Consider the following 21,344-nt stretch of genomic DNA (forward strand, 5'->3'; position numbering starts at 1 on the left):
AAGCACCTACTAAGTGCCAGGCACCTAGCAAAAGCAGATCTCATCACTGCAAGTTACAGATGAACCTCTGTTGTCATTGACAGGGACCCACAGATTGTATGGACCCAACATCAGAGTAGTCAGTTGATCCAAGCAAGGAAACCAGCCCAACTATTTCTTTGCTGCTATCTAAATAAAATCCATCTGTTGACCGAAGCACCCTCTCCCACGCACCCCTTTGTCAACCAATGTTACTGTGTGGCCACTGTAAGTGATAAGACATCAGGGTTAATATCCTGGTCCACACGGCAGTGATAGTTTTGCTTTTCAGAGCATTCACTATGTGGCAACTCTTGCCTGTACCGTTTCATTTAAAATGAGGTCAGTATTTTTACCCCCAATTTAAAGATGGGAGAAATAAAAATTCAGTGATGTAAAGTAAATGTTCAAGGTTTCATGGCTAGTGAGAGAGGAGCCTGAATTTCACTCCTGTCTGCTTATGCTAGCCTGTGTGTTCTCCACTCCACACACTGCGTCCATCTCTCAGCATGAGGCCTGAATCAAGCCATGATCCTAAAGGCAGCTGGGGCCGTCAGCAGCCTCAGGGCTGCCCAGTGGAAAATTCTGGGAACCAGTGGGGCCCTGTAACTGTGTCAGGGGGCAAGACTGGCACAGCTGCCACCCCTCATGCCTAACTCCCTCTGGGGAAACTGGGACACTTGGGGCCACCAGGTGTCCCCATCTCAACAGTGAGCCTGCTGCTGTCCAAGCAGCGTCTCTTTAGTCTTTACAGTTCTGTGTTTAATCTCAATGGTGACTCTTTTTTATTTTTAGGTATAACATATTTAGTAAAATGCACACATCTTAAGTGTATAGTTTTTTATTTTTTACATGTGTTTGCAACCATGTAACCTCCACCCAGATCAAGCTCCAGAACATCCCTGGCATCCCAGAACACTCTCTTTAGAATCCGGGTTGCTTATATAATTACAAGGGGTGTTTACAGAATGCTAGGACATAGTAGAAAGAGGCATCTGGCCCAGGCTTACCATGGTTATTTGCATCATTGGTCCATGCTGGCACCTGCTGGAACATCTGTGTTCCTATCAGTCTCTCTCTGATCATTGACACCCCCGCCATCAGCTGAAAATTCTCAGGCCCACCTGGTTCTGGCCCTCAGTCTTTGTGGGTCACTTTGCATTCTCTTTGTCCCATTTGCCAGGCCTCCTCAGGTCTGCCAGTCCCCTCTGCAACTTCTGTGTCCCTCTCAAGGACACACAAGAAACTTTCATTTGCTCTCCTGTGCCAGTCTGGAACTCTAGGGAACTTGGAGCGACTGGCATAGACCCCCTTTGTCTAGAAACAACACATTCTAGCTTCTCTTCTGTGGCCACTCTGCTGGACTGCTGCTTTTCTGATTTATTTTGGCAGTCCAGGCACACATTCTTTTGCTCTCAGATCCACAACCTCTAAGGAGCTTTTCGCATCTCCCTTACTCTAGAGTTTGGCCTGAGTTGGGAGGCAGAACATCGTCTCAGGGACCCACACCTGCTTCTCACTCTACTACTAGACTCTTTCTCCTCTTTCTTCCTGGCCTGGGAATCATTGTTGGAAAAGCTGGCTCCTACATTATCATCCATTCTCCTATATCTACTGCTTTGATATAAACTTTATGCCTGGACTCTTTGGTATTCTGGCTTTTCCACTTCAAAGGGCCCAGTTATTACCACTAATTGATGTTTTAAAACTATTTTCCTACTATAGTTCTGAAAGTGTATTTAGAAACTTAAAAACCAAAATTGTATTCTTCTGTCTATCCTATTACCCCTTCCCTGGATATGAAAGCCTGAAATGGCCTAGTTGCTGCCTGTAGGTTGTAGAATATAGGAAGTGAGATACGGGTTTTAGTTGTAATGAAAACCCAATTTGCTACCAGATTCTGACTTTTACTTCTACCTAATTACCACAAATTACTAACCATTTTCTATGTGCAAGGTACTTTATAAGAAACTATCACGGGGAAATAAAGATAAAAGTTACAAATGTAGATCACATTTATTTAACCATTTATCGTATTCTTTCCCCTACATGATCCCATCTGATGTTGACAATATTTCTGTGAGTGGGCTGGCCAGGGAGTGCCCTCACAGTGAAACTGCAAGGTGGGCTTTATTATTCTCAACACTTTCCAGAAGAGGAAACTGTGGCTCACTGAGAGTGAAGCTATGATCTCGGGCCTAAACCCAGAACTTCTGACCCCCATACTGCCACCCACCACTACACCCAAAGCCTCAAAAGCAAGGATTTCCACTGAGCTTTCAAACCACAGAGCAATCCAGCCAGACCCCAGGGCAGAGTGTAGGAGTAGAAAAGAGTTCTGGGTCTGAAGGAGGTGGCATTGAACTGGACTTCACAGAATGGGTAGGATTTTAACAAATGGCAGCTGGGTTGGAGGAAACGTATTCTAGGCAGAGAGAATTTGTAAGCAGAGACTTAAGTTTCCACGTTCTCTACCTGCTACCTTACCTATTACAGCTGTCTGCTCATGGATCTGCTTCTCAGGACTTGGCTTTGCTTTAGATGCCCTACTGCTTCTGTGCCCACCCCCCTGACCTCCCAGATAACCCATATCCTGAGCATCAAACATGTCCCAGACACAGTTATTCCATTTAGTCCCTCCCTGGCTTTCATCTTATCCCTGGGCTGAGTCACAAAGCTCCAGCTGTGGCCCTGGCCCGTTGAATCTTTGTATGGCCCATGTGGTTCCCCCTCACCCCCATTGTGTGCTGCTGGCCTGTTGGGGGCCCCACTGGCTCCTCTGCAAATTCAGGGGCTGTCTGTTGCCAGAATCTTGACCAAACTTCCCACACCCTTTCCTTTCCCTCTGATTCCACTTCTCAGGTCAGTCTATCTCTACAGTTGCATCAGTCCCCCAGCACCTACCCCACCTTAGTGAGTGGGCCTTTTTCAGGTTTTGTTCCCTTCCTGCCCACCCCACATAGCTTTCAGGGACTAGCAGACCCCTCAGCCAAGTCTAGAGCAAGGACTGAAAGTTTGGAGGGAGCAGAGGACATCCTGGAGGTAGGGGGCACATATTCCCATTGGTCTGAAATAGATGTATCACCTGAGAAAGAGGGAAAGGGGCAGGGTTAGAAGATTAGGAATAGTAGTAATTTACAATTTTTAAGTATGAAGACTCCTCTTTTTTGGGGTGGGGGAGCAGAGAATCTTAAGCAGGCCCCACACCCAGAGTGGAGCCTGATGCGGGACTTGATCTCATAACCCTGAGATCATGACCTGAGCCGAAATCAAGTCAGATGCTTAACCGACTGAACCAGCCAGGTGCCCCTGAAGACCCCTCTTTAACATCAGTACACACCCCATAGGAAAACAACTTTACTTTTTATAACTATTGTCTGAGAAGGAAAATGGTGACAAAAAATTTACTATGAATTCACAAACAGTTCACCAAAAAATCACAATTTCAAATGATTTTGACTTATTAATCTCATCAACAAATTATATACTCTTCACAAACACTGATTTGTTGGGGCTTGAAGGTAAGAATACCAGTGTCTTTACACACCCTTTGCAATAACTATAAAGTCACTTGGGGACTCTGGTCGATGGAATTGCTGATTTGGGCCAAAACAGGACTTCAGTTTTTCTGGAGTGGATTTGAAGGCACCTCTAGGGAGATGTGGAATTACACTGGTTAAGTCTGTTAAGACCTCATATTCTGGAAAGCATGAAGGGAAGCAGAGGAGGGCCAGTGGAGATGGAGGGCAGGGGGTCCATTCTCATTGAGGCAGACACTTCTCATGGGAACTGCAGCCACGTCTCAAGTGGTTTCTTTGATTGTATTTTTAGTCTCCCTATTTGAGAGTCAGGTGCCTGACTGTAACCTTTTGCTCACATGTCCCCTCAAACAGGAAGTTGGCTGTCTGTTGCCATTATCTGTCATCTCTCAGCTTTAATAAACAAGTTCATGGGTCAATGGGACAGGCTGAGAAAGAAAATTTACGCTAAAGTCCTAAGTAATCTTGAATATGAAGAAGCAAAAAGCATATATATTGTAAAGAAAACAATTTCTTTTTCCCATGACTGCCCTGCACATCAGCAGTTTCCCAGCCACTGGTTAGGATGCTGCTCTACACCCCTCACGTTCGGAAGTATTTCTTGAAGCATATTTTGGGGGAAGTGTAGGCAACTTGGAGATTCTCACTACGCTTGTCCTCATAAGGCTTCTTCAGACTCTCCTGGAAGTTTGTTAATTCAACAATGCGACAGTTACAAAGGCAGTGTGATGGCCAGTGAGAAGAGTGAGCTAGCCATGACCTCGAGTGTCATCTGTACCACCTATTGGCTGTGTGACCTTAAGCAATGCACTTAACTCTTTGAATTCTCTAATTCTTCCTCTGTGCAAATAGTTTGTACTAATACCTACCTTGTTATTACTTACTAAATAAAATATATTCGTTAAAAAAAATAAAATTTATTCATTAAATAAAAAAATGGATGAGAAAGTGTCTAGCACAATTCTTGGTACATACTAGGTATCCAAAAACTATTTTCCTTCTCTCTCTTTCCTTCCCTTCTTTTGGCAGAATTTGTGCAGGTGCTGTTGGAAATAAAAACACAAGTATGACCTAGAATCTGCCCTTGAGATGCTTGACCATAGTACAAGGGAGAAATGTAATCTGTGCTCCATGGAGGGGCAGGTGAATTGCCCAGTGGAGCACAGAGGAGGGAGGAGTTGATTCCATGTTAGGCAACTGGAGAAGCCAAGAAGGAGAAGTGGCTCTTGAGAAAGAATCTCATGAATGGGTAGGATTTCTCCATGTCCTTTCCCTTCCCTTCTCTTTCATTCTCCTCTTTTCTTCTTAAGCAAGTACTGACCCAGAATTAAAAGTGTCCAGAGGCAAGGAAGGCTTAAAGCACAGTCTGGTTAAGACTCTCTGGTCCTGTCAGCCTGGCTCTCCCTCTTGTGTTGACTTTGTCCTCAGGTTCATGGATACTAGAGAGCAACTCAGTGTCTCCTGTAAACTCAATTTCCAGAAAACTGCCCCATGTGCAAACAGATGTTTGCACACCATTGTAGGAGTTCACAGACTCTGGAACCCATCCATCAGTCCCAGATTTAACACTCTAATGAAGAAAACAGCCTTGTGTAGACAAGGTGATGGTCATGGTACTCTTTCCCTTTTTTTTTTTTTTTTGAGGTTAACTTGAAAGAGGCCTTTTCAGTTGAAATTGGGGCAAACTGTCCTGAGTCTTTTCTTAAAAAGTGGAGCTCTGGAGTCAAACTGTCCTGGACAAGGAGAGCAGGATTTTAACAGATAGTGATGAGGGAGAAAGCTGGTCCAGGCTAATGAAACAGCATGAGCACAAAAAGGCACTGTGATAGGCGAGCTTAGGAATATTTGGGGAAGGTGAGCAGACAGGTCTGACTGTGGAAGGGTTCCATCAGGGAGAGTCCTGGTGACAGTGCACAGCTTGAGGGGTAAGAATAAGGCTATGTCTTCACTTTCAGGTCGTGGAATCACTGAACTTTGTTACATAGCATTTATCACAGTTATAATTTGACACTTGTGTGATTATTTGATTAATGTCTGCCTTCCCCACTGGTCTGTCAGGTCCAATGAGCACAGGCACTGTGTCTCTTTCTGCTCACCTCTGTACCCCCAACACTGGTTGATGGCCTCCTACATAACAGATGTTCAGTACACATTCTGGAAATTAACAGGTGGATGAATGAAGGAATGAATGATTTCTGGGTGGGGAGGGATACTTTGGATCAATGTTTCTAACAAATCTGAGCTCCAGTACTTGGTGTGATTCTCTTTCATGGTTTCCTTCTTTGCTCATCAGCAGTCATCAAGCAGGGGTAGGAATTAGCACCTTGTCGGCCAAGCCTTCCTTTGGGCAAATCAGATTATTGAAGCTCTCCTTGGTGAAGTGTGCAAATCATGGTTGACATCTGCCAAGCCCTTGTTCTGTGCACACACTGTTTGACCTGAGGTAGCTTGAAATGGTCTAAAAACATGTGTTTTTAGAATCAGATAAGACTGATTCAAATTTTAGCTCTACCTCTTATTAGCTTTAAGTTTCTGAGGAAATTACCTCACTTCTTTGGATCTCCTTTCCTCATCTATAAAACAGGAATAACAATAAAAATCTACTTTATAGTGTTGTGAGGATTAAATTATCTGGGTAATATAAAGGGACTGGCATATAGGAGTTGTTGTTTTATTCTTTACATTTTATTTTATTTTCTCATTGTGTACTTGAAAATCGCAAGGAAGTATTTATTTTATTTTTTCTGATTTTAAAAGCAACCTCATTGGGGTGCCCGGGTAGCTCAGTTGTTAAAGTGTCTGCTTTTGGCTTGGGTCGTGGTCCCTGGGTCCTGGAATTGAGCCCTGCGTCTGTCTGGCTCTCTGCTCATCAGGGAGCCCGCTTCTCCCTCTGCCTGCCACTCCCCCTGCTGGTGCTCTCTCTCTCTCTCTCTTGCTCTCTGATAAATAAATAAAATCTTAAAAAAAAAAAAAAAGCAACCTTATATGGGGGCGCCTGGGTGGCTCAGTCGGTTGGACGTCTGACTCTTGATTTCGGCTCAGTTCATGATCTTAGGGTCATGGGATCATGCCCCACTTTGGGCTCTGCACTGGATGTGGAGCCTGCTTGGGATTCTCTCTCTCTCCCTCTCCCTTTGCCCCTGCACCCTCCCCCTGCTCCTGTGTTCTCTGTCTCTCTCTTGCAAAAACATAATAATAATAAATAAAATAAAATAAAAACAACAACTTCATGCTCAGTGTAGAACATTTGTTCTAAACAGCAAAGTCTAAAAGACAAATTAATAACTTTATAAAACTGCATTTGAGATAAATGTGGATAGCATTTTGACATGTTACTTTCTAGTGTTTTCTCCATTCATGAGAAACTTTATTTTATTTATTTATTTCTATAAGAAACTTTATTTTAAATAGAGAATTCTGTCACATGGCACACAAAGCAAGGGAGTACAAATAGATGAACAGTGAAAAGTAAGTCTTGCTGGGGCGCCTAGGTGGCTCAGTTGAGCATCTGCCTTCGGCTCAGGTCATGATCCCAGCATCCTGGTATCAAGCCCCGCATCGGGCTTCCTGCTCAGTGGGGAGTCTGCTTCTCCCTCTGCCTGTGGCTCCCCCTGCTTGTTCTCTCTCTCTCTCTGTCAGAAAAATAAATAAAATCTTTTAAAAATAAGAAAATAAATAAATAAATAAAAGTAAGTCTTCCTTTCTACCCCGACCCCAGCTACCAGTTCCCCTCCTCAGAGACAACCACTGTTACCAGGTTCTTAGGTGGCCTCCCAGTGACAGTTTACATATTTAGAAAATTTATTAATTTTCATATCATCTTCTTCTCATGCAAACACTGGAATAGTGTACCTGCTGTTTGCACTGGAGGCTGCCACAAAAGTGAGTTCCCTTTCAGTGCTCATAGACACCGTGGGCAGAGCCACAGAGGGCTCTGGTGACAGGTTCTGAGGGCTCAGCAAGTCTTGGTCTCGGTTGTATATTTTTACTCTTTGAACTGAAAATCTGCAAACAACTGAACAGGTGTTAGAATTCTCAGTCTCAACTGTTTCTACTGTTGCTCATGCGAGGAGTAGATCTGCAGGCGATGGCTGGGGCCAGCAAACAGGGCGGTCTGAGGCCAAATTCAAGTTTCTCCAGCATTTCATTGACCCTCAGTCGATGTTTTCTAAACTGACAACTGGAATGAGTGTTCTGACATGGAAAGATAATATGTTGCAATTGGCATTGACCCAAAAATCCTAGAATGCTCTGGAGTGAAGGCCGGAGCCTAAATCAATATGGTTCACTCTAAGACCAGTCCTACTCCCACCCCCACCCTTCAGGCCTCACAACCCTGCTACCTTCAGCTCGTCACTGGAGTGTCTCCTCTGCAGGTTACACCCCATTGGATGCAGGTCTGTCCCATCCAAACTCTCACTGGGCTATCTGACTGCCTTCAGACTGGCCCTACCCACCAGGTCCTCTCCACTCAGCCTTCCTTTTTCCCTCCTGTTAATTAATTCATCAACCCAAGAACACTGAGAACTTGACCCATTACTGGCCCATGGACAAGGAAGGGGAGATAGGAAGTTAGACTTGTTCAAAGCTAAGCTCCAGAGAGCAGTGAATAAGAATGAACTGATACATTTGAATATTGTACACCTTAAACTAATATAACACTGCATGTGTTACCTTAAAATAAAAAAAAAAGAATGAACTGATGCATTTGAGACACCTCATCTGTAAAATGAATATTAAATAATATAATGGATATGACAGTGCTTTGTAAATGGTTAAGTGCTATATAAGCATAAGGGACTCATATTTTTATAAGAATGATGATAATTTAAAACTAAGATATGGAAACCAACAATTTTACAAATGAATTTTTAACTTACAAAAGTGCTATTTATTCATTTTAGAGGATTTTTAAAGTATGTTTAAAAAGTAAGGGAAATTCTCAGAGTCTTATTAGAAAGTGTGGTACCTTACATTATTTATACACTATCTTCCCTTTCTATCCCTATGGGACTGTGTCTATGGGAGGATTATTTTTCCCTTGGCAACAAACTTTGCCACATGACTTACTCTGGCCAATTGAGTGTGAGTGGAAATGGCACATGCAACTTCCGAGCTGAAGTTTTAAGAGCCTTGATGAGGCTCTGCCATCTTTTTTCTCTTCCTGTCACATCTCAGCTCAGGGCTTTTCTGTCATCCTGGGTCTTGGAGTGAAGACCCCTGTAGGACATGTAATGCGAGTGAGAAATAATTATTTATTCTTGTCAGCACCTGAGATTTGGGGGTTATTTGTTACTGCAGCATAAATTGTCCTAGGATACTGATATACCGAGATATAATAACTGTTAATATTTTGATGTATATCCTTCAGTCTTTTTTCTATGCTAATATTCTATATATCTTTTTTTAAGATTTTATTTATTTATTTGACAGAGAGAGAGAACACAAGCAAGGGGAGTGGGAGAGGGAGAAGCAGGCTTCCCACAGAGCAGGGAGCCCAATGCGGGGCTTGATCCCAGGACCCTGGGATCATGACCTGAGCCGAAGGCAGACACTTAACGATTGAGCCACCCAGGCACCCCAATATTCTATATTTTTTATAAAAATAGGATCATAATGTACCTATGATTTTGTGAAGTGCTCTTCTCATTTCATCTGCAAATATTTTAGTATATATCTCTAAAACACAAGGATTCTTCTTTAAAAAAAAAAATTTATTTATTTGACAGAGAGAGACACAGCGAGACAGGGAACACAAGCAGGGGGAGTGGGAGAGGAAGAAGCAGGCTTCCCGCTGAGCAAGAAGCCCGATGCGGGGCTCGATCCCGGGACCCTGGGATCATGACCTGAGCCGAAGGCAGATGCTTAACGACTGAGCCACCCAGGCACCCCAACACAAGGATTCTTCTTGAAACATAATCATAATACCATTATCACACTTAAAATGAACACTAATCCAAATAAGGTCCAGACTTTGCACGAGGTTGATGTGTCTCTTACATCTCTCTTCATTTCTAGGTTCCTCCTCCCCATCTTTCTCTCTCTCCTTTACCCCCTTGTGATGTATTTGTTGAAGAAACTGAACTGGTTTTTCCGTAAAGTTTCTCACAGTCCAGATTTTGCTGATTGTATATTCCCATGGTGCCATTTAACGTGTTCCTCGTTCTGCTATATAAGCATAAGGGACTCATATTTTTATAAGAATGATGATTTCTTGTAAATTGCTGATTAAATCGAGAGGCTTGATCAGATTCAGTGAACAGATATTTAAACTCAATACATTATGAGCATTTTCTATATCATTTAATATTCTTTTACATGTCATATTAATGACTACAGAGTTGCCAAAAATAAGAATGTACATCATTTCTTTAGCTGGTCCCCTACTGTCAGTCATTTGGATTGTTCTAATTTTTTGCCACCACACACGACTTGCTGATAAGGCTCCCTATGGACTAATGGTTTTCTGGCCTGATTTGCCTCCCTTCTGTTCTCTTAGTTCCTGCGGATGGTGGATGCCTGTGCCAGCTTCCTAACAGAAGCCTTGAACCCCGAAAACTGTGTTGGAATACTGAGGCTGGCGGACACACACTCCTTGGACAGTCTGAAGAAGCAGGTTCAAAACTACATCATTCAAAACTTTGTGCAGATTCTGAACTCTGAGGAGTTCCTTGAACTTCCTGTGGATACTCTGTACCACATCTTGAAGAGCGATGACCTCTATGTAACTGAAGAGGCTCAGGTGTTTGAGACTGTGATGAGCTGGGTCCGGCACAAACAGTCAGAACGACTCTGCTTGCTCCCCTATGTCCTTGAGAATGTGCGCTTGCCACTTCTGGACCCGTGGTACTTTGTGGAGACGGTGGAGGCAGATCCTCTTATCAGACAGTGCCCAGAGGTCTTCCCGCTGCTTCAGGAAGCCAGGATGTACCACCTTTCAGGCAATGAGGTGAGTTGATGAGCGACCCTGTAGTTAAGCAGCAAAGTAGAGGAGTCAGCAGCCTCACAGAAATATAGATGAGGCTGGCTTACCAATCCTTAGGAACGGCATGGAGAAGAAGACGCTGCACTGTTCATGGTTTGAGTCAGGCAGTTCCAGAAGCCCTGGATTTCTGATCTGTAAAATGGGGCTGATACCACATTATAAACAGCTACTGAGAGGACTGAGTGAGATAGGAAACCACTCAGCACATCCTTCCTCTTCCCAGTGCGTAGGGTGGAGGTTGATGGGGGTGACACACACAGGACAGAATGTGCCCTGTCCGGTCGCCATCCGATAGGAGTACCGCTTTCCTCGTTTGCCCGCTCTGGAGAACCACGAGTCTCTTGGATAGTCTGTGATGTTACCTTGGTTCAGATTGTCATTGTTTCCTTCCTGAATTTCTGAAAATTCCTCAAAACTCATTGTCCTGCCCTCAGTCTGGCCTCCCTCCAGTTCATTCACCAGCTGGATGATCTAAAACTCAAGCCTAATTATTGTGTTCTTGGGCTTACCCTCTTTATGGCTCCCCATGACTCTCAGGGTAAAGCCCACACACTTCCTGCCTCCGCTCCCAGAGCCGAGCCTCGCCTACTTCACCTCCCACCCACTTCTCTAATGCCGTCTCCAGCCTCTCCCTCCTGCTAGGCTCCTAATGCACTGCTTGCAATTCCTCAAAGTGGATGTGCTTTTTTCATCCACTAAAGCGGACTAATGTTCAAGTGCCTTTTTCCTCTCTCCATCTAGTTGACTTCTACTCCAGCTGCAAAAAGTTAAAGCATCACCTTCTTCAGAGACCTCTCTCATTCTCATAGCACCTGGTGCATTGCTCTGTCGTAACACCAGCCACCACATGGTAACCATTGACTTCCTCATCTGTAAATGTCTCTATACTGGCAGCTTGTTATGGTCAGAAAAATGTATTATTGGACTTTTCATCTCTAGGCCTTACGAGAATCCTTGGTATAGAGTAAGCGATTGGTAAATGTTGAATAAATAAATGGGTACCAAGATGATGAATACACATATCATTTGGATGTATCTGGTTCTCCTTAACAACTTCTGAAGAAATGTTTTATTCAAAACTTCATAAATACAAAAATAGGCTTAGTGGAGAGGAACAAAACCCTCAGGAAATAATAATATAGGGACAGTGTGTTAAGTTTATACACATGGACACACACACTTATATACCACTGTACAATAGTTCTAGGATAGGCTTCCAAACCTTCATTAGGCCATTGATAGATCCTAGCCACAGGTGGTTTAGAAATTGTCTGTATGAGGCCCCTGGAGCCTCCTTCTTTTCTTGTGTGTCCTTTTCTAGTTCTGTGTTGTCCTCAGATCTACTGTCATTGATTCACTCTGTAAATATATCCTTAAATGTTTGGTAGAATTTACCAGTGATACTATCAGAATCAGCGAGTTTTTGTGGTTTTTTTAAGATTTTATTTATTTATTTTAGAGAGAGTGAGAACACAAGTCAGGGAGGGAGAGGGACAAGCAGATTCTGCACTGAGCGCGGAGCCCGATGTCGATCTCACAACCTTGAGATCATGACCCCAACTGAAATCAAGTCTGATGCTCAACCAACTGAACCACCCAGGTGCCCCAGGAGTTTTCTTTGTGAGGTTTTTAACTACAAATTGTATTTCTTTAATAGATATAGGGCTATCTATTTCTTCTAGAATGCACTTTGGTAGTTGTGTCTTTCAAAGAATTTCCCATTTCATAGAAGTTGTGGAATTTATTAGCATAAAGTTGCTCACAGCATTCCTTTATTATCCTTTTAATATCCGTAGAATCTATAGTGATGTCACATCTCTCATCCAGATATTGGTGGTTTATGTCTCCTCTCTTTTTTTCCTGATCAGTCTGGTTAGAGGGTTATCAATTTTATCAATTTTCTCAAAGAAACAGCTTCTGGTTTCACTTGTTTTTATGATTTATTTCATTTACTTGTGTTCTGGTCTTGATTATTTTCTTTCTTCTGCTTACTTCGGATTTAATTTTCTCTTATTTTTTTAAGGTGGACGCTGATGGGGCGCCTGGGTGGCTCAGTCGGTTAAGAGTCTGCTTTCGGCTCAGGTCATGGTCCCAGGGTCCTGGGATTGAGTCTCACATCAGGCTCCCTGCTCAGTGGGGAGTCTGCTTCTCCCTCTCCCTCTGCCCCTCCCCACCGTTCATGCTCTCTCAAATAAATAAATAAAATCTTAAAAAAAAAAAAAAATAAAGTGGAAGCTGAAGTCATTGATTTGAGAACTCTTCTTTTTTTTCTAGTATTGTCAGTAGTGCTATAAATTTCCCCCTAAGTACTACTTTAACAGCATCCCATATATTTTAATAAGCTATACTTTTATGTCTGTCTGTATGTATGTATTTTTTGCAAATAAATTCTGAACACCAGCTATATGCCAGATATGGCACCAGGCACTACAGAAAGAGTCTCTGCCTTATGAAATTTATGGTCTGTCAGAGAAGCCAAGACAGCAAGCAAATGAACAGTGATGAGTAGACTGATGGAGGGAGTTCAGGCAACCATATGGGTCCTACCCTATGCTGGGTATGTGGGTCACTGGCAGATGGCTCAGCATTGGGTATCAAAGCCCTCATAAAACTGCAGACAGTGTCTGTCTCTGCAGCTGCTCTCAGTTTAGCATTCAAAGTACAGAGTCTTGATCAACTACACTTCCAATATTCTAGCTACTTTTATTTCTGCTTCCTGTTTCCTAAGTCCCTGAAATGCAGGTGATAAAGGTTTTCTGCTGATATAAAATATCTCTGCTCTCCCTTCTGCAAAATTGCTGCTATGAAGTATGTGTTCTGACTTTGGTATTTGCAGTGTGGGGAAAGTGGCATTATGAATTTTGGATTTAGGAAAAGAGAGAATTCTGATATCTGGAAGAGTTTCCAGTGGCAGGACATGGGCTTTGCATTTAGGCAGGTCTGAGCTTTAATCTTGACTGCACAGTTTACTGACTGTGTGACCTTGGGTAAGCTACTTAACTGCTTGAAAGCTCTGTCCTGACCTGTAACATGGAGATAATAATGCCTACCAACTGTTACAATTGTTTTGAGAATTAAATAGGATAATAAATGAGATGTGGTTAGCACAGTGTCTGGTGCATGGTAAGGCCCCACAAATGAAGACTGTTCTCATTCTTTCTCAATTCCTTTATGGTGCACTATTTCTCACAACCAAGCATTTTCTTTCTCTGAAGCTAAGATTTCTCTTTTCTTTTTTTTAAAAAGATTTTATTTATTTGTCAGAAAGAGAGTGAGCATAAGCAGGGGGAGCAGAGGCAGAGGGAGAAGCAGGCTCCCCGCTGAGCAACGAGCCTGATGAGGGACTCGATCCCGGGACCCTGGGATCACGACCTGAGCCGAAGGCAGATGCTTAACCGACTGCACCACCCAGGCGTCCCAGATTTCTCTTTTCATTGTGTCTAAGGGTTGTTGCTTTATCGTCCCAAATCCTCAGGGCACTTTCTCATTCCCATTTTACAGTCTGGGTAACTGAACCAAACAACCACTGTGATCTTCGAATCGAGGTCTCACTGCCAGTTCATTCCCTGAAACTCCCTGTCTGCTCACTGCTTGAATGATCTTGGGTTTCCTCCTGGTAATAGTGGTGTAAGTCTGGAGGCTACTCTCTGAACACACTTCTCCCCTTAACCTTCCTTTTTCAAACTTAAAACCTTCTTGTCCTATCATCATCTCCCCCTTTTAACCGTATTCCTCCTCTAAGCTCGTGGAGGCGGCAACAGTGGGAGATTTTAGAACCCTAAAAGCAGACGTCAATCTATATTTGATTTAGAAGTGGTAGTTAGTACCTTCATTGAGAGAAATCTTTGGGGGCAGAGATAGTTTCCCCTCTATTTCATTGCCTCCTAAGTTTCCAGCGACCACCTTGATTTATACCAAAGGCTGCTCTGACATGTGTGGTGTTGCTCACTCCTGAGTGAGGCAGAGGCTCACCCCTGAGGACAGCTTTGTTGAAGCAACACGGTCACTTCTGTTGGTCCCCTAGTATAGGCCCTGTTAATGAATAGGCAGCAAGGTGCAATTGTCTGTTCTATTTTTAACAATCTGAAAAGACACTGGTTAGGGCTGATTGTTGCATGTGATTCACTGGAAACCCTCCTGTGTGTCTGCAACAAACTTGCACATCTCTGACTTCACGACTGGCCCTTGTCATGCCTTTGGGGTTAATATTTTGTCAAATGTAGTTGAGTTTACATTTGATAATAGTGCCACCACTTGGGAGTTCTGTGGTGCCAAGTGATAAGGCAGGTCTTAATACCCAGCAATTCCATCAACTAGAGTGTTGTATTAGTTATCTATTGCTGTATAATAAATTGTCCCCAAACTTTATAGTTTACATTTATTATTTCACAGCTCACAGGAATCTAGGCCTGGTTTAGTTGGAGTCTCTCATGAAGCTGTAGTCAAGCTGTTGGCAGGGGCTACAGTCATCTCAAAGCTCAAACAGTGTTGGAGGATCAACTTCCAAGCTCACTCACAGGATTGTTGACAGGTGTCAGTTCCTTGCTGGCTGTTGGCTGGAAGCCGCAGTTTCTTGCCATGTGGGCCTCTCCATAGTAGCTGGTTTTTCCAGAGCAAATGGCCCCAGAAAGACTGAGAGAGCCATCAAGATGAAAGCTGTAGTGCTTTTTATAACTTAGTTTCAGCAGTGGTAAACCATCGCCTCTGCTGTATTTTGCTGGCATAGAGGCCTCCCCGGAACAATACTGGGGGGACAACATAAGATGTAAATACCCTGAGGTGGGGATTGCTGGGTGCCGCTGTGGAAGCTGGTTATAACCGTGATCTAGACTGGGAAAAAGTCTGTGTCAGGTCCTGGGTTACCTAGTTCTCCTATTCATTCATTCATTCACTCATTCAACAAATGTTTATAGAAACCCACAATCTCCAAGACTATTCTTGGTGCTAATGATCCATTGGAGAATAAGGGCTGTTTCTGTCATCAGAGACCTTATAGTAAATTACAAGGAAGTAGGAAAAGTGCTGTGATGGGGAAATTCAGGACTGTGGGAACATGTATAGAAAGTCAAGAATGGCTTCTTAGAGGAAAGGACAAAGGGACATTACAAATAATGCCAATGACTTAAAGGATAGGTGGATGGGGAGGTGGTGTGGGAAATCAAGGACAGATATTATGGGGGGGTCCAGATAGCAGGTAGGAATGCAGGGGTTTCTTTCTTTTTTTTTTTTTTTTAAGATTTTTTTATTTATTCATTCGAGACACAGAGATACAGAGAGAGAGAGCACGAGCAAGGGGAGAGGCAGAGGGAGAAGCAAGCTCCCCGCTGAGCCAGGAGCCAGACATGGGGCTCGATCCCAGGACCCTGTGATCATGACCTGAGCCGAAGGCAGATGCTTAACCATCTGAGCCACCCAGGCGCCCCATGGAATGCAGGGGTTTCAATGGGAGCAGAGTCGTCCATAGCCCAGGACTCAGGAATGGGGTGCCAGGCTGGGAATCAGGAGTAAGATCACAGCTAGTCCAGTCCCCCTACTGGCCAGCAGGCTATTGAGGCAGGAGGACAGCCACTGTGAAGAAGATGGGGGACTTCAGAGGAAGGCTGAGGCCTGGCTTTCAGAGCTGGAATAAAGGTCACACAGGGACCAATTCTGGGAGGCTAGTGCTGTCCTCTAAGTGTTGCTCCACAATCCCTAATCCTTTTGAAAGGACCAGATTGGTCCTGGAGGTTGCATCTGAACTGTGGGGAGGGGAGATTTAGGGGCATGAAGCAGGGCAGATAATGGGAAAGAAAATCACAGAGTGGCAAAATTTGCATTTGGTGCCAACTCATTGCTCAGATCCTGTCCTGCCAGCTTGGTATCCTCACAGTGACTCCCAAGTTCCCAGGACCACCCCTCCCACCCTTATCCCAGCTGTCTTCTCCACTGTCAGTGCCCTCAGATTCTGCCCATTGCCCCACATGCATCCCCCACTTCTTTCTGCCGACCTCCAAAGGAGAGCCCTGTGACACACTTTATGGCCATGAATTGAGGATGCAAAATTTACTGTATCTGACTCTTTGATACAGAAACCAAAGTCTCTTACGGAAAAGTAGAGGTTGGGTGTTGGCTGGTCTGCTTACTTGTGACCATTGATTGGATTCACCACTTGAGGGGGCAGTTTTTGCTACTATAACTTGTTTGTTACATCTGTGGTCAAGATTGAAATTTCAAATCCTGTGTGAGGTCAGCCTGACCTTGCAGGCTGCTTTGGTCATTGGGAAATGGGTACTGTCTCCCATCAGCCCACCTGTAGAACCTTCCCCACTGAGCCCAGGGGATGGATGGAACCAGGAGAAGGGCAGCTCTCCCTTTTCCCTAATAATGCCAATATGCCATCTCTAGCTTCTCCTACTGCCATGACTATCTGTTAAGGGCTGTGCCTATGCCAGGTGCTCTGCTCATCCCTCATGCCTCTACATCACAACCACATGAATGCTCACAATGACTTGATGACACAGAAGTGATCTCAGGCATTTATGGAGATTGTGTTGCTTCTCCAAGGTCACATAGCCACAGGTGGTGAAACCAGGACCAAACTCTGGTGTACTTGACTTTCAAACCTCTGTTCTTTCAGCTGGTTTCAAATATCTGTGATGTGGATTTCTTTGCTTGTTCAAGGCTCTGAAGGGTCATATCTTTGATGTTGGGACCCAGTCCTCCAACGTCCCTTGCCACACCATGCTCCTGTTTGGTTCTTTTTCCCTAAGTCTCCAAGTGCTCTGTGTGCCTACCATCAGGACTTCTCTTTCAGAAGAGATCTAGTGGTGAGCAAAGTCTGGGATATCATTAAGAAATTGAAACCAGAAAGGGGTGGAAGGTGGCCAGAAATGAAATTCCAAGGTTCAAGCCTTCAGACCGGGCGGGAAGGGTGAAGTGCATTTGATGATAAACGGACCAGGACTTCTTAAGATAGCAGCAAAAGCAACAATAGGTAAGCTTTGCTGAGTATCTATTATACCCCGGGCCCCTTGCAAGCCAGGCACACTACATACATGATACCATTTCATCTTCACCACAGACCTATGAGGTAGTTACCACTAAAGTCCCCATTACACAGATGATGGAGCTAAGGCTCAAGGTGAGGTCACATGGTGGCAGAGTTGGGAACTGGGCTCTGCTCGGTCTGGCTCCATAGCCTGGGCTCTGAACCTCTGTGTCATCCTGCCTTTACGTACTTCCATTGGTTTTCCAGATCATTTCGGAGCGCACCAAGCCCAGGATGCATGAGTTTCAGTCTGAGGTATTCATGATCATTGGTGGCTGCACGAAGGATGAACGGTTTGTGGCGGAGGTTACCTGCCTGGACCCCCTGCGGCGCAGCCGCCTGGAGGTGGCCAAGCTCCCCATGACGGAGCATGAGCTGGAGAGTGATAATAAGAAGTGGGTGGAATTTGCATGCGTGACATTAAAAAATGAGGTCTACATCTCAGGTAAGCAGGAGTCACATAATGCCAAAGCAAGCCCCCAGTGGCACTATGCATTTCCCGAGTGAGAGCCAGGCAACCAACTTAGTAGAATTACTGTGAATGGCGATGGTCTAGCTCTGACTGGATCAGCACGTGGGAACCAGGAGCTCAGGTGGTCTTATCTTGGAAAGCACATTCTTACTTAATGGACGCTAACCTGTGAGCAGTATTGTACTAGGATCTGAGGGAGCAGGCAGACAGGTCTGGTCCTTCATGGAAAAGGAAGAAGGAAAGTGATACTAGAGTTTATTTGGTATTTGCTAGAGGTGTAGGGCACTGGGTAATGAATTAAAATGTCTGCTCTTCTCCCCAAACCTGAGCTCTCACCTCAAGTTTACTGTCATACTTTTAGATGCTCCAGTAGCACACAGTACTTTGTCATTTCTCACTTCTAAGTTATTTGCTTATTTATAATCACACGGCGCCTGACTCCCATTAGTCCTTAAATTCCACGAGAGTCAGTACTGTATTGCCAGCACCTGGCGCTGCGCCTCGCTGCTAGTAAATGCTTAATAACTATTTCTTAAGTGACAAAGTCTCTACCATCTTTACAGCACAGTAGGTGAATTTACACTTTGATGGTATTTAATCATTTGCCTCTCACATCAACTCTCTAAGGTAGGTGATTTTAATCTCCAGTTACAAATGGAGAAAATGCAGGCTCTGAAGGATTATAAAATGTATCTGAAGATAGGTCACACACTGGTAAATGTCAGGCAGGGTTCCAACCCAGGTTCTCTGAGTTCCATATCTCCCCAAGACATCAAAAGCCACCCAGCTCTTCTTGGGGCCCCAAGGGAGGAGACAAGCATCCTTTGTCCTCTCTCGGAGGCTTTCTCTAATCTGAACTTGTTTGGGGAAGAGCTTCTTCCCAGAACTGGCATCCTCCAAAATCAAGGGCAGGTCAGTTCTTCCCTGGGTATGTTAATACCAAAGATTAGGTAATAACCCTTATTTATTGAGGAGAGGCATCAATCTGCTCACATTCTTTTGGCAACAAGTAGCCCCATGCCCCCCTGCACCGCCAGCCCCCATGCAGGCGGGCTAGGAAATGTATTTTAGCTCTGTGCGCAGGAGGAAAAGACAGGTTTGGCAATCATAGTCAGTCTACGTCACATACACTACACATGTTATTCTACAGTTTGTCCTTTCCCTCTGTTAGATTTGTTGCTGTCTATTGAGAAATGATACAAGCAATGCATGAAGGCAGGCTTGTTACACACAGTTAAATCACAGAAACTTGTACTTCAATTAACAGTCTATTTTGGACATAATTACATGTTGATATAATGAATCTATCATATGGATTAAGTCTATTGAATGAATGAAACACAATTTTTTTAGCTTTTATTTTCGTACTGGAAAAAATACTGCAATAGGCATTTTATTTTATTATCTTATTTTTTTAAGGATTTTATTTATTTATTTTAGAGAGAGAGGGGAAAGAACAAAGGGGGAGGGAGAGGGACAAGCAGACTCCATGCTGAGCGCAGAGCCCCATGCAGGGCTTGAACCCATGACCCTGAGATCATGACCTGAGCCGAAATCAGGAGTCAGGTGCTCAACCCACTGAGCTACCCAGGTGCCCCGTAATAGGCATTTTAATACACATGTATTTATGAACTTGTGCTGCTATTTGGAGAAATTCCTGGAGGTGGTCATAAGATACGTCAATTTAGAATTTTTGTAGATATTGTTAAATTGTCCTCCAGAAAGTTTGTACCAATTTACAGTTCAACCAGTGTTGAACAACAGTGCCCATTTTCTACATCCTTGCTAATATTTTTTATCACTTACATATTTAATAGCCTAGAATATTTAATTCATTTATTCATTAATTCATTAATGATGTTAGCATATTTTCGTATATTTATTAGCTAACACTTTATTTTTAAAAAATTGTCTATTCCTACACTTTGTCTTTCTATTGGCTGTTTGTCTTTTTATTATTTTTTTGGAGCTCTTATTATATATCCTTTGCTATTGGTATTGCAAATAGTTTCCCTCAGACTATGATTTTCTTTTAACTTTGATTTATATTGTATATAGTAACTTTCTTTCTTATGTGATGCTATGTTTCATGTCATGCTTAGAAAGCCCGTCCCCACCCCAAGATCATCAACATCTTCTCCTATATATTCTCCAGTTACTTTTATACCATTTATTTTTTAATTTTATTTTATCCGTAATGTGAAAGAAGGATCTAACTTAATTTTTCTCCAAATAAATAGCCAGTTGTTCTAATACCATTTATTTAATGATGTTTATATCTTCCAGTCTCTTCTGTATTATTTTCATTGGTCAGTTTGTCTCATCTTATGCCAATGCCACACTGCTTTCATTATCATAGCTTTTTACTACATTTTGATGTTTGCTAGGAAAGCCTTATTCATTCTTTTTCGAAAGTTTCTTAGAAAATTTTCCAAATTTACTCTTACAGATGAAATTTAGAGTATCTTCAAGTTCCCTGGAAAGTCCTGAAGGCACTGAATATATCAATTCACTTGGGGAGGGTTGACATCTTTGCAATAACCTGTCTTCTCATCTATGCACATGGAATGCTTCCCACTTAATCAGGTCTTCCTTTACATCTTGAAGTAAAAAAATCATAGATTTTTTTTCTTTTTAATACAGTGTACATACATTTCTTTGAAAGCATGTAGTTATTTTATAACTTTTTAAAAAAGATTTTATTTATTTGAGAGAGAGAGAGAGCGCGTGTGTGCATGTGTGAGGTGGGGAGGGGCGGAGGGGGAGAGTCTTAAGCAGACTCCCCGCTGACTCCCTGCAGACACTCCCAACACGGGTGGGGCTCCGTCTCATGACCCTGAGACCGTGACCTGAGCTGGAATCAAGTCGGACATTTAACTGACTGAGCCACCCAGGCGCCCCTATTTTATAACTTTTGACACTACCTAAATGAGATCAATATCACACATACTGTTTTGAATAGAGAGCTCTAAAAGGTATACAACCCAAGGAAAAATGGTTAAACTATATGAACAAAAAATTCATGGAAGAGGAGGAAGCTCAGTCTCCCTAGCAGCCAGGAAAAACCAAACTATGACATTACTTTTCTCCATCAGCCTATAAAACAAAACAAACCAAAAAACGCTCTTAATATATGCTGTGGGTAGGGTAGGGGAAGGTCAACCAGGACAGCTGTGGAAGGCTCTTTGGCAACACCTGTAAAAATTTGAAGTGTGTGTGCCCTTGACTTAGAAATCTCACTTCTGGGCTCTACCCTAGAGAAACGCTCACCCAGGACACAGAGCAACATCAGTGATACGCATT

The 21,344-nt window shown here is 43.4% G+C and overlaps 1 protein-coding gene across 1 annotated transcript in view; it reads left to right on the forward strand.

Annotated features, from left to right (window-relative positions):
* The window catches only part of KLHL6 (kelch like family member 6), a 57,854-nt gene that overhangs the window by 28,024 nt on the left and 8,486 nt on the right, over positions 1–21,344 (forward strand). The window contains exons 3-4 of the mRNA XM_036122436.2: positions 10,057–10,506; positions 17,777–18,014. Coding sequence (XP_035978329.1) covers positions 10,057–10,506; positions 17,777–18,014 — 688 coding nt within the window. The remainder of the gene's footprint in view (positions 1–10,056; positions 10,507–17,776; positions 18,015–21,344) is intronic.

The sequence above is a fragment of the Halichoerus grypus genome, chromosome 1 (genome assembly GCF_964656455.1).
Source record: "Halichoerus grypus chromosome 1, mHalGry1.hap1.1, whole genome shotgun sequence".
NCBI lineage: Eukaryota > Metazoa > Chordata > Mammalia > Carnivora > Phocidae > Halichoerus > Halichoerus grypus.